Genomic DNA, 13,162 nt, shown 5'->3' on the forward strand with positions numbered 1-13,162 from the left:
AAGAGCACTCTTCAGAAAAGCCCTCCTGGTTGAAATCTGTGGGGTTAGGTGCTGAACACTGCCAGTCCTTCAGAAAAGAGCAGCCATCGGATCTGCTGGGTCCCACCTCAGGAGTGGAAGCATGATCCCTGGAATGTGACAGGAGTCCAGGACTGGAACCCAGGACCTGTGCAATCTGACAGGGAAAACTGACAGCCTTGTGCATCAGAGAAGAGGACCTATCAGAAAATCCTGCCTGGCTGAAGTCTGTGGGGTTGGTGGAATATGAGAGTGTGCTGAACACTGACTGTTATTCAGAAAAGAGCACCCATTGGAGTTAAAAAGGGGGCTGGGAGTGGGATCTGCTGGGTCCTAGCCCAGGAGTGGAAGCATGGTCCCTGGAAAATGATTGGAGTCCAGGACTGGAACTCAGGACCTGTGCACGCAAACAGCACTGCCTCTGCTGCAATCCCACACAATGACAGCTCTTCATCTGCTCATAGGGGGACATGACAGATGCAGTCAGCAAAGCTGCACAGTTGATTAGGCTTGCCCATGTTCCCGCAGCAGGAAATGTTTTCAGCCCCTGTCCAGATTACTAAACACCTCTGCTGCGAATAACCACACCTCTAATAGCTGCACCTGTATCCAAGAAATATGTTGGGGGTAGTGCAGTATGACAGGGACAGGGGAAACTGACAGCCTTGTGCATCAGAGAAGAGGACCCATCAGAAAAGCCCACCCACCTGGCTGAAATCTGTGGGGTTGGTGGAGTATGAGAGGGTGCTGAACACTGACAGTCCTTCAGAAAAGAGCACCCATGGAAATTAACAAGGGGGGGGGGAGTGGGACCTGCTGGGCGGAAGCATGGTCCCTGGAAACTGATTGGAGTCCAAGACTGGAACCCAGGACTTGCGCATGCAAATAGCAGTGCCTCTGCTGCAATCCCACACAATGACAGCTCTTCACCTGCTCATAAGGGGACGTGATAGATGCAGTCAGCAATGCTGCACAATTGATTAGGCTTGCCCATTTTCACAAAGCGCCAATTTTTTTTAATGTTTTAAAGATAAAGAATGACATTGTTCAGAAAACCATTTCAAACATCTTAGACATAATTTTTAACAATGTAGTTTAATTTTTCATTTAATTATCAAACCTCTATAGCTGAATCTGTGCCCAAGACAAAACATCTTAAACATAATTTTTAACAATGTAATTTTTAATGTTTTAAAGATAATGAATTACATTGCTCAAAAAACCATTCCAAACAACATTCCAAACAGCTTAAACATAATATTTAACAATGTACATTCCAAAAATCTTAAACATAATTTTTTAACAATGCGCTTCAATACGTCTCATGTTCATGCAACTTGTTCCAGGGTAAGAGTTTCTGATATTACAGGGCAAGAGTCTCTTCAGAGTATGGGCAACTGGCTGGCTACAAACAGGGAACTTGAGCCTGAGCCAACAACATGGAGGTTTATCAGGAAAGGAGGAGGAAGTAGTGAAATCTGATGTGGTGGGGAGAATAAAGCTAGCTTGTCGGAAAAGCCTACAGGGAAGGGAACGTTGAGCGGAGGAGAAATCATTGCTACACCCTTGCCCTCAGCCTTTTGAAAAGGCAGGAGGTGGGAGGACATGGCAGAACTCAGGGAGGAGAAGAGAAGAGCAATGGCAGCAGGGGCACCATGATAAAAATATGTTTGGGGGTGGTGGCAGTGGTGGGTCAGGCAGGGCTGCAAGCAGCGACAGGGCCACTAAACTCCTGCTGTTGCCAAGCAGCTGCCTGAGGCAACTGCCTCACCTCGCCTCATTAGCGAGGAAGCCCTGCTGCCACGTGAGCAGAGGAGAGGGCTGAGGCGAGGCAATGCAAGGGAAGACAAGGATTGAAACTCAAGGAGGTTGGTTTTTAGCAGCCAGTTGGGAGGTCTCCACAATCCTACCCTCTGAGTTCAGTTGGATCAGCTGTCCATCCAAGTCTATGATAGATTTTCAATGACAGTGGAAGACTCGATAATGCCTTCAGTTCAAGTTATCTCTTTTAAGAAAGGAAAAATATTAACATTCTAATGACGTTCCTTTAGCCTCTGCTCAGTGGTGGAGCGATATTGGTGATGGCCTATGTCTAAATTCTTTGGTGGGCCACCACCACTGCCACCACAGCCCGCCCACCTGCCACTGACCTCTGCTCACCACTACAGTTGCAGCCAGGTTACTTTCCTTCGCTGGCTGTAACATGATGTCACCATCCTGGTATGAGGCTATCTCAGGGATAATAGGTGCTGGGCAGTGACATTATTATACTGTGTTGCAGCTGTCAAAGAGAAGCCAGCAAGACTGAACAGTGGCAGAGAGCAGAGGTCACAAAGGTTAGTGGCGGACGGGGGCCTGCGCCAGAGGCAGTGAATGTTGGGGACAATGGGGGGCCTGCAGCAGAGGCAGCGAATGGTGGGTGAGCAAGGCCTGTCAGTACCCATCCAGAGGGTCCCCTGGTAGCCCATGTGTAGAGCATAGAGGTATTCAACAGTGGATCTGCCCCTGCTGCTACTAGTTTTTGTACATGTATGCCAAAGGGGTTCCTGGGACTGACTCTTTGCTCTGTTCCGTCCACATTCTTACCCGGAACACACACACACACACACACACACACACACACACACACCTGATTCTCAATGTGGAATCTTCGAGCTTATTGCCTTGCCCAGCTCAGAGAAATCCCACCGAGTCCCAACAATCGGTGAACTCACCATGTGGCACTGTGGTTGTCACTGGAAGAGGTGTGTCTTTCAGAGGTATGCCTTTAATAATATTCTGTATACACAACAACAGAACTTTGTACAGTGCTCTAGAGAAAATATAGCAATATTTAGAGACGAACCAAGTTCGTTCTTCTTCAGTTGCACTCCTCTGGAACCTTGCCTTCCCTTGATGATCCAGTACTGACCCAAAAAGGATTGACCAGGTTCCTGCAAAAAGGCTTGCTGTACAACAGGTTTTAAGTTACACAACAAGAGTGTGTGTGCTAAACATTAGTCTTTATTCATGGCCATGAAGTCACAGCACACGTCAAGAATCTGGCATGCACTGTGCGCAGAAGTTTTCTTGCTCCAGAGTTTTATAGGCTACAAACAAGCAAGCAAATAAAGAGCCCCTGGTGGCGCAGTGGTAAAACTGCCGCCCTGTAACCAGAAGGTTGCAAGTTCAATCCTGACCAGGGGCTCAAGGTTGACTCAGCCTTCCATCCTTCCGAGGTCAGTAAAATGAGTACCCAGAATGTTGGGGGCAATATGCTAAATCATTGTAAACCGCTTAGAGAGCTCCGGCTATAGAGCGGTATATAAATGTAAGTGCTATTGCTATTGCTAAATCAAAAACAAATCAGACAAGCTCTTCTTTGTCACAAAAATACATTGCATTCATACGAGTGCCAACCAGCCTTGGACACAAGCTACTTTCCCCCTCCGTTGCCTATCCCTTATCAGACCTCGAGTCCTATTTTCATGTGCCAACTATTTTTCTTCTCTGCTGAGAAGCGAACCTATCTCACACCCCTTTGGCTACATTCAGTGCATCTTTTGTATTAGCTATCTCTTTGGCTGAAAGCCTCACTTTTTGTTTTTAACTTGTACAGCAACTTCATTCTGGCCTGCCAGCTTTTGCTAAAAACTTGAATCAACCTTTTTTACACTTATTGATTACTGATGAGCTGTATTAGACAATTCCACATCAGTTCCCTCTTTTGACCCTGCTCAGGAGCAAAGGGTCAGTCACTTACATATACCTTTGCGCAACCCAGCCTTCTGCTGTTCAGTAAGCGTTCTCAAATATATTTGGGGCAAATTGTCCATTGGAGAGTTGTGGTTACATTTTCCACAGAGTACCAAAGCATTTAAAGCAACAGCATCCACTAAATACAATTACAGCACAAGCAATAAGCGTTAGAATGAGTCCCCGGGGCCAACCTAGGTTTAGTAACCATGCAGTTAACCAACTCCATATTCCAGGAGCCTTTCCCCTTTGGACTTGAGATAGTCCATTACTGACGGACTCCTAAGATATTGATTTTATCATCAGAAATATAGGAACAGCATTCTTGTTTCAAAAAGCTTGATTCACAAACAAAGTTCAGTGCTAGGAGGTTCTGTAGGGCAAACTGTCGGACTTTAGACAGTTCCTGATTGATAAGGCCAAGGGCTTTAGTAGTTTCACTTATGGACTCCTGGAGGGCCATTGACACTCAGGGCACATTCTCATAGTTAACACTAGCTCCATACATAAAATAGAGCGCATTCAGGCCTCTCCAGTACCTTTGGATGTTAAAACTATGATAGTTTTGCAGTGGACCTGGGGGAAGGGACAAAAAGACCCTTGCTCCCTGGGACCATCCAGCTCATATAGCAAACAGCCTGTAGCATTGTTAGGCAGAGTAGCATTGTTAGACATGTTACCCACAGACCCATAGGAGAATTCTGAAATAAAGGGATTCCTTGTACTGGTTGAGGTAGGATTTCCAGTGCAAGTCCCTGAGTCACAGGAATCCTTTCTAGAAGTTTGCCATAGGGCAGAATAGAGCTGGCCAAAGCTCCAGCAAATGGTTTTGAGAGAGAAAAGGTGGGAGTGGTTACACCACTCTCCATCCCATAGTGGGCTATTAGCTGTGGAATATCTGCACTAAGATCCCCCACCCCCCCGGTGATGGCCCATTTCCCTTTAATACTTGACAGATCTCGCCTGGTGGGGTGTAGACTACAGCCAGGAACCCAGAAGTGTTAGGGCAACAAAACCAGGACACCTTCACCTCCTCCCACCATTCGGGCTGCATGTAAGTTTGGTTGGTGAGGGGGAAGGGAACAAGAGGTACTGTAACTCAACCCTGTGATATACTGGGATATGGGCACATATCCAGCAATCAGTTTTACTTAAGCATTCTGCAAGATGTCCATACAGGGCAAAGTATTTATTGGGGGGGTCCATGCTCCATAGGTCACAGAATAGACAACAAGAATTCCAATTATGTTAAGGGTTCCCATGGTTCCCACCTGTTTTTCCAAAAGGTTGCGGCTCTGTACCAGGTGCCTGTTTTCTTCAGGAAGAGGAAGGCTTTTGAGTCAACTCCTTCCCAAATCAGCATTACCTTGTCTGTTTCCCTGCTGTTGTAAGAACTTCCCTTCTTGAAAACCCAAGAAACATCCTATGCATTTCTCAAAGCCTCTAAAGAGGCCTCAGATAAAACTAAGTGGGGGCTAAATTAATGGCTAGTGTTAATGACTGGTAATTTTGCCAGCAGGGGGGTGGATTCATTCTAAGCCTGTTAATTGCACTGGCAAAACTAGCAAGAGAGCCAATATTATATCAAGTGTCATATAGTTCATAAAATCAGCAACTTAGTTTCATATGCTTCTGGACTAGCTCTCTCCTGGCAGCTAGTCCAGCATTGCTCCAATGACGTTTGGGTCAATTTCCTACTTGTTTTCTGAAGTTCTCTGGAGTCTCAGGACTCCGCGCTTGCTTCTATTGGGGGGTAATTTCACCTTTGTCCCCGAGAATGTTTTTACCGTGGTTCCAGGGATGTCCTCCTCTGATGCACTTTCACGTATGTCAAGTCTCCTTCCTCCAAGAATGACACCTCTCCCGTGGAGGTATGGGTAAGGTTCCATTATCCTGCAGATAAATAAGATCTAACAAAAAAAAGTGTTGGTTAGAGCAAGACAACAGTACATTTCTTTTACTGTGGACCCCAAAGGCTTTAGAAGACCATGTGTGAAGGACAATTCCTTAAAACCTTGTGTGGGGAAAGTACAGTCCGCGGTCTGACAGAGGACATGCTAAAGTAAAAGTAAAGTAAAAGTAAAGCATATTGCGAGGCTTAGATAAAAACAGGGGGCATTACAGTTTCTAAAAGAAGATCTCAGTTGTTCCTTTATAGTTGGGGTATCTGGCAGATGTGCATCAGTCCGGGTTGCTCACACTGTTTGTACATGGGTCAATACTATATTGGAGAATCACATTTGGCAAAGCAAATGCATCTGGGTGACAGAAATAACACAATGAATTTGATAACATGAAAACAGGCGGAATAGGGCCACGTCACCATTGTCATTTGGGTCCCATTGGGGGTCTTCTCGTGGCCATGGGTCCTCTCCTGCTGTCTCGTGGCACTGGGTCCTGTCCTGCTGCATACTGCTGGGCTTTCTGCAGCACTAATGTTCTCTCAACTGAGGTTAGAAGGGATGCCAATAATAGCTCCACACCCTGCCAATTAGGTTGGTGTGTAGTGAAGATTGCTTGAAATCTCCGGTGCACCAGCTCCACATCATCTCGCAGGTGCGAGGTGTTTTGCTGCCATAGAACCAAGTCTTCTGCCCCAAAAGGGACATGACTATAGGGATGCACTACTTAGTGGGCATGGGGTAGGTTCGAAGAGAGGCCATCAGCTGGGGAGTTCCCTCCCCATAAGATGCTATGTGAGGTGTTTGGTTTCTTAACACCTGTTCAAGGGCAGTGGAAATAGTCTTAGTTGCTGTTTCCATAAAAGAAGGAGGCTGTAGCTCCTGCATGGGTCTGTTCTGGTGGGAAGTTTACATAGGATTTCCCCCCATCCCGGCTACTCCAAAGGGGAGCTCTGACCTAGTATGAGAGGATAGTTCTACATTTATCGAGCTGGACGTTCTGATCTGCTCCAACCGCTCCAGGAAAGAGAAGAGGGGCCGGGGGAATAGCGTTAGGTCTAGAAAAATAGGGAGGGGTGCGGTGATCATCATTTGATTACTGGCAAGGCTGGCAAACCATCCAGATTTCTCCTTGGCTGCATCTGCCCAGACATGCCAGTAAATTATTTGCCCAGGATGGGCGCCCACCAGGAACCCTTGCAAATAGCTGAGACGATCATGCTCAAATGAGCCAGCCGCTGGCCATTGTCTTGCAGGAGTCTCCAAGGTAAATCCTGGCAAAACACAGGTACAAAGCAGTGACTATCTGTGCCCAAGACAGACCCACAGTCCTGGTCAAATCCTTCCTGTTTTTGTACATGTATGCCAGAGGGGTTCCCTGGACTAGCCCTTTGCTCTGTCCCGTCTCCATTCTTACCCAGAACCCGGAACAAGCACACCTGCTTCTCAGTGTTGAATCTTGGAGCTGTCCTTATCGCCTAGCCCGGCCCAGAGAAGTCCCACCGAGTCAGGGGCGTAACTACCATTAGGCAGGGGGAGGCAGTCGTCTCGGGGCCCCACTGCCTTGAGGGGCTCCCCAGAGACACCTCACATGACTCCCCATTGCCCCCTGCCCAGCCCCAAGGCCCTTCAGCCACTTGCCCTGTTTGCCCTCTCTCCTGCTCGTTGTCCTGGTCGGCAATCAAAGCAGCAGGCAAGCTGCTTTTCTCCGGCGGGGCTTCCAGGGAGGCCTCCGTGTAGGCCTCAGTCAAGCCTGAATTCGAGTAGGCTGGCAAGCCCCAGGAAGAAGGCTGGCAGTCAGAGTGGCCGCTACAGCTCTCTGCAGCAGACCCTCTTCCCAGGCCAGACAGCTCAGCCTTTGCCAGGTAGAATATGAATTCCTTTTTGTGGTTACACTCCCCCTACCCGCTATATAGGGATCTGCTTGCCATAGGGCTTTGATGGGGGGGGGAGACTGAGAAGTCTCTGAATATTTATATTTAATTTAAAACTGATTGGAAAATTTGCTGGCTTAAAAAAAACCCTCTAAAAAGTCCTATAAGTGGCTTGTTTCATAGCAGGAAATTACAAAAACTTCTGGAACAAATTTATTTATGAATTAATTAATTAATTAATTAATTAATTAATTAATTAATACACTTATGTTCAAGTTGTTTTGCAACCCAGGTCTGAGTGAGAACTGAGACGTGAGTGAGAACAGTGACGCATGTGTTGTGCTTTTATATTTTTTCCTCTTAGGGTAAATCTGGCCAACATGTGAATGCAGCACCTCCATTCCAGAGGAGATGTGTCTTAAAGGGCTTTAAAAGCCTCTTGTGAAAAACCTCCTGGAATCAAACTTTACTGAATTTGTTCAGAATTCTGAGAAAACAAACATAGGCTCACCCTGCATGGTTGAAAGTCTCCTTTGCTAATCTGCAGCAAGGGGCCCATTTTAATAATTAGTGTTTCTAGTGTGTTCTAGGCATTAAAAGTAGCACAAATATATAGTATTCCATGTATATCACTATATATCGTGAAGTGTGTGTGTGTGTATTCAGTGAAATGTATTTCTTGGCAGCATACTTATTTTGAAATATCAGACTTAAATCCTTGGAAGCCTGGGGTGTGTGGAGGCCCTGGACTTTGGGGGGGAGGGCATTTTAAAATCTCTTTTCAGGGCTCACTCCAACCTTGCTACACCCCTGAGCGCATTCAGCTCTGCTCTTAGAGCTCTTCTTCGAAAACGGAGCACAATGCAGAGAGCTTCACCATTGAAAAGGGAGCTGCATCTGCTGTCCACAGAGCCACCACCGGGTATTACTTGCTGGCAGACTGGAAGTCGCTTAGATGAACTTCAAGCTCAAATCCTTGGTTTTGGAAATACACCATATGAAAAAGGAATTTTTGACTTGGAAATAGTTGTGCCTGAAAGGTATCCATTTGAGCCTCCAAAGATGTGCTTCCTGACTCCTTTTAAAAAAGGTTTTACTCCCATATAATTCTTCTCTTCTCATTTGCTCAATTTTGTACATCTGTTTTTTGTATGTTTTGAATGAGGACAGAAATGTGAGAATAAAAGTCCCCTGCTAACTGGGCAAAGAGGCACCTTTTTCTCTTTGTAAACCGTGCTGAGCCATTTTTGGAAGGGCGGTATAGAAATCAAATTTATTATTATTGTTATTATTATTATTAAAAAATTTCTCGGCGGAGGGGCCCATTTAAGAATCTTGTCTCAGGGCCCACTCCAACCTAGTTACGCCCCTGCACCGAGTCCCAACAATCGGTGAACTCACCATGTGGTGCTGTGGTTGTCACTGGAAGAGGTGTGTCTTTCAGAGGTATGCCTTTAATAATATTCTGTATACACAACAACAGAACTTTGTACAGTGCTCTAGAGAAAATATAGCAATATTTAGAGACGAACCAAGTTCGTTCTTCTTCAGTTGCGCTCCTCTGGAACCTTGCCTTCCCTTGATGATCCAGTACTGACCCAAAAAGGATTGACCAGGTTCCTGCAAAAAGGCTTGCTGTACAACAGGTTTTAAGTTACACAACAAGAGTGTGTGTGCTAAACATTAGTCTTTATTCATGGCCATGAAGTCACAGCACACGCCAAGAATCTGGCATGCACTGTGCGCAGAAGTTTTCTTGCTCCAGAGTTTTATAGGTTACAAACAAGCAAGCAAATCAAAAACAAATCAGACAAGCTCTTCTTTGTCACAAAAATACATTGCATTCATACGAGTGCCAATCAGCCTTGGACACAAGCTACTTTCCCCCTCCGTTGCCTATCCCTTATCAGACCTTGAGTCCTATTCTCATGTGCCAACTATTTTTCTTCTCTGCTGAGAAGCGAACCTATCTCACACCCCTTTGGCTACATTCAGTGCATCTTTTGTATTCACTATCTCTTTGGCTGAAAGCTTCACATTTTTTTAACTTGTACAGCAACTTCATTCTGGCCTGTCAGCTTGATACTGCAAAGGGTTCAAGCACCTGGTGCAACGATGCCAATTGATTACACCAAGAGGAGATCTAACTTACTTTATTATATTCTACAGAATACAAGAAAGGTGATGCTCTATATCAAATGCAGCAAGGTAGAGCAAACCAAAATGGAATCTGCTCTAAGTATATATACAAAATGACAACAAGTTTCACACTTCCAGCAAATCAAAGGGCAGGAGACAGTCGGGTGATACATCACCATAGCAAGCTTCTACAACAAACAATGAGATTGTTACTACTTTACATTCTTAAAACTATGCATCGTTATTCTGAGCAAGAGAAACAACCCTCTTTCTCATCAAAGGGAAAGAACAGGATGGCCCATCACCAGAGGCGTATCTAGGGAAAATAGCGCCTAGGGCAAGCACTGAAATTGCGCCCCCCCCCCTGCAAACATCTGAGACCCATCTTTCAGATAACTTATATTCACAAATATAAACATGGAGCATGGAGTAGCAGCCAAACACTCAGGCAGTCAGTGATGGTCTTTCAAGCAGCCCCGCTTCCAGCAATGCGTATTAGTGACACCCCTGCCAGCAAGCAGCAACAATCACACTTTTATTTATTTATTTATTTATTTAACATTTTTAATATCCTGCTCTTCCTCCTCCTCCAAGGAGCCCAGAGCAGTGTATTACGTACTTAAGTTTCTCCTCACAATAACCCTGTGAAGTAGTTTAGGCTGAAAGAGAAGTAACTGGCCCAGAGCCACATAGCAAGTATTATGGCTGAATGGGGATTTGAACTCAGGTCTCCCAGGTCCTAGTCCAGCACTGATTCACATTGCATGGGATATATACAATCATTCAGGTATGTTTGCCAGGAAATCTAGTTTGGACCCTGCTCCCCCCTGTGCTTACGGCTGAGTAAAGCCAGAAGCTGCCCTCTGCCATAGTGTCCTTATCTGACTGATGATACCCATCTACTTCAAAGGCAACTTGAGAGAGGATCTGCTGAAACCCAGTCAAAATATTGCCCTACTGGACTCCACTAAAACAATATGTTAAATTTATTGTACTGTCTAATTGACTCATTACTAAAAACTTAGGAGGGGAGCAAATGTTCTTTTTTTTAAAAAGCCTCCCCGCTCCTTTATTTTTAAGGCCTTTTTCATAATCTACTTATTTTAAGGCAAAAGAAAACAAGATTCCTGGGGAAAGGCAACCACCTAAAGGTGTCAAGAAAAAGGATGTGAGCATTCCCATGGGGAAACTTGGCATTTTTTGAAAGACTCATTTTAAGGAGGGAAAGCACTGCCACCGATGAGTGAGAGGGATTTATTATTTATTTTTTAATTCAATGAAACTATGAACTGTAACAAACAGTGAGCTTACTCAAGCGCAATTGCTTTCAGCAGGACTCCTCTAGAGTAAGCCTGGAGTTCAGCCTGCAGTGCATTTGGGCTACAAGGTACAGATAGGAATAAGAGACAGAGAAAGTGTTGTTTTTCTTAAAGCTAATTATTGAGACTGAAAAGCTAAACAGTTCTTTAAAACAAACAAAGAAAGAAAGCTTCCCTGGAGAAAGATTTTTTGAGGGCAAACCCAGAGAGAGCCCGATCCAACAGCTGAATTTTTGGATCTGAGTACAGTTGACAATGGGTGCGGAAGGAAGGAATTGGAGAGAGGAGGAGGGAGGGAGGAGAAGAAGAAAGAGAAAATAGATGGATGGAAATAGGAAGGAAAGAAAGAGGTGGTGGGGGGTGATAGAAATAAAAGGATAGAGAAGGAAGAGCAGGACCCTGATAGGGAACGAAAGGAGAGAAAGGAAGGAAGGGGAAATCACAGGAAAGGGAAGAAAGAAACACTGAAAGGAACGAAGGGAGGTCTTGAAGGCTGCAATCCTACTGCACGTTTACACGAGTGGAGAGTCGATCGCAGTGAAGGCAGTGGGGTTTGCTTCTGAGTAAGCCCTGCCGAGGTTTGTGCTCCAACTAAGCAAAGTTCAGTCATTGAGTACGGTGGATCTGAGCCCTTCCTCCTCCTCCTCTCCTCTTCCATGCCCCTCTTTGCTTTCTCTCCCGCACTTGCTATTCTGCCTGAGGAGTCAGGAAGCACTCTGCGATCTTTCCATGATCAGGGTTCCCTACATCAATTCAACAACACACCAGGCTGTAAAAAGGGCAGGAGATGGGAAGGGGAAAGCATGCAAAGCGGATTCTCCTCTTGGCAGCAGGAGTAAAAAGGCTCATTATAGCCAGCTGAAACAAAGTGACGCTGGGAAGGAACAGGGAGATACAAAGGGCGGGGGGGGGGGAGTGAGGGAATCCTCAATTCAGCCCCTGACATTATGACTGAATATAGACAGATGCAGTCTGGAGTTTTGTGGCAACGTTGGACTTCAGTTCAGTGAGTCCCACAGTATGCCGTCTGTGCGAGGAAAACTGTGCAAGCTACCTCCGTGGTGCTGCCGAGTCCAGAGAGCTGCAGCTGCAGAACACCCACTCATATCTTTGCTGCCACCCCCAGCTCTTGGAGCAAGAGCACACCCACTCCCTACTACAAGTTACCGCGGCAGGTACACACAAGTTAGCGGCCAGATCTGAACACAAGGGGGAGGGTCTGGGCTGTCTCTTTATCTCGCCCCACTCCAGCCTGCGATTGGTGGAGGGCGGGGGGGAAAGCGCCGCCTGCAATCCCTGCTCGGAGAAGAGCCAAGGCGGGGAGGGGTCTAATAAAAAAGCTGCAGCAGATAGAAAGAACCGAGGCAGCAATTTAAGCATGCCTACCCTCCTCAGTCCTATGCACCAGATGATCTTGGGGCGCGGATACGCCCAGCCACAGACAAAGACTGCCCTGCTTCCTTAGCAAGTTAGCAACAGGCATGAAAAAGAGGGAAGCCAAAAAGGCTTTTCTCTCGTGGGAGATGAGATGAGAGAGGCAGGACAGCAGCGGGAACCTCTTTTTTAAAAAATTGCTTTTAAATTAACAGCCCACTCGGAGTCACAATTAAAGTTGGAGTGTACACCGGTGATTATGTTCTCTCTCCTCCCCTCGTTTTACTTATTTATTTTGCACAAGCCCTTCTACAGCAGCTTAGCAGCCCGATCTTACAGAAAGCATTACTCATAAGTAAACCTGAGTTTAAATGGGGCTTATTCCCAAGTATGCTTGGGAAGGGCAGCACAGCCTGAACACACAACACACCAACAGGCTGTCCTGAAAAGCTGGCGGGATTCAGATCAAAAGAAGAAACACAAGAGCGAGGAGTTAATGAACTAAAAATAAGGAGGATTCCAGCCGGTTCTCCAATTAAAAAGAAAACGAAACAAAACAAAACACCACCAAGAATGGCCCTTGCCTTGGCAAGCACCCACCTCCCACTCCACATTCTCCCCCTGCTCCCCCTGCATTCTCCCCCCTCGCTTTCACCCCACCCCTTTACGAAATGTTTCCTGAGCAAGAGCAATCCATGTTGTATGATAAGCTGTTAAGAAGCCCAATACATTCCGTGCCCGTTGGCTCCAATGGGGCTTGTAAGATTATGCAATTGAAGATGAGCAATTTAAAGAGTGCCCT

At 46.0% G+C, this 13,162-nt stretch overlaps 1 protein-coding gene across 2 annotated transcripts in view; it reads left to right on the forward strand.

Moving 5' to 3' along the window:
- The first annotated feature begins 6,848 nt into the window (after positions 1-6,848).
- Positions 6,849-13,162, forward strand: part of LOC128329248 (leucine-rich repeat-containing protein 37A-like) — an 86,149-nt gene continuing 79,835 nt past the window's right edge. Inside the window, exon 1 of one of the 2 annotated variants that reach the window (XM_053260087.1) lies at positions 6,849-6,921. In XM_053260087.1, coding sequence (XP_053116062.1) covers positions 6,881-6,921 — 41 coding nt within the window. In that variant the 5' untranslated portion in view covers positions 6,849-6,880. Of the gene's footprint in view, positions 6,922-7,456; positions 7,520-13,162 lie in introns of those variants that run through there. The other variant, XM_053260088.1, reaches the window with a different exon arrangement.

The sequence above is a fragment of the Hemicordylus capensis genome, chromosome 6, assembly GCF_027244095.1.
Source record: "Hemicordylus capensis ecotype Gifberg chromosome 6, rHemCap1.1.pri, whole genome shotgun sequence".
NCBI classification, from domain to species: Eukaryota; Metazoa; Chordata; class Lepidosauria; order Squamata; family Cordylidae; genus Hemicordylus; species Hemicordylus capensis.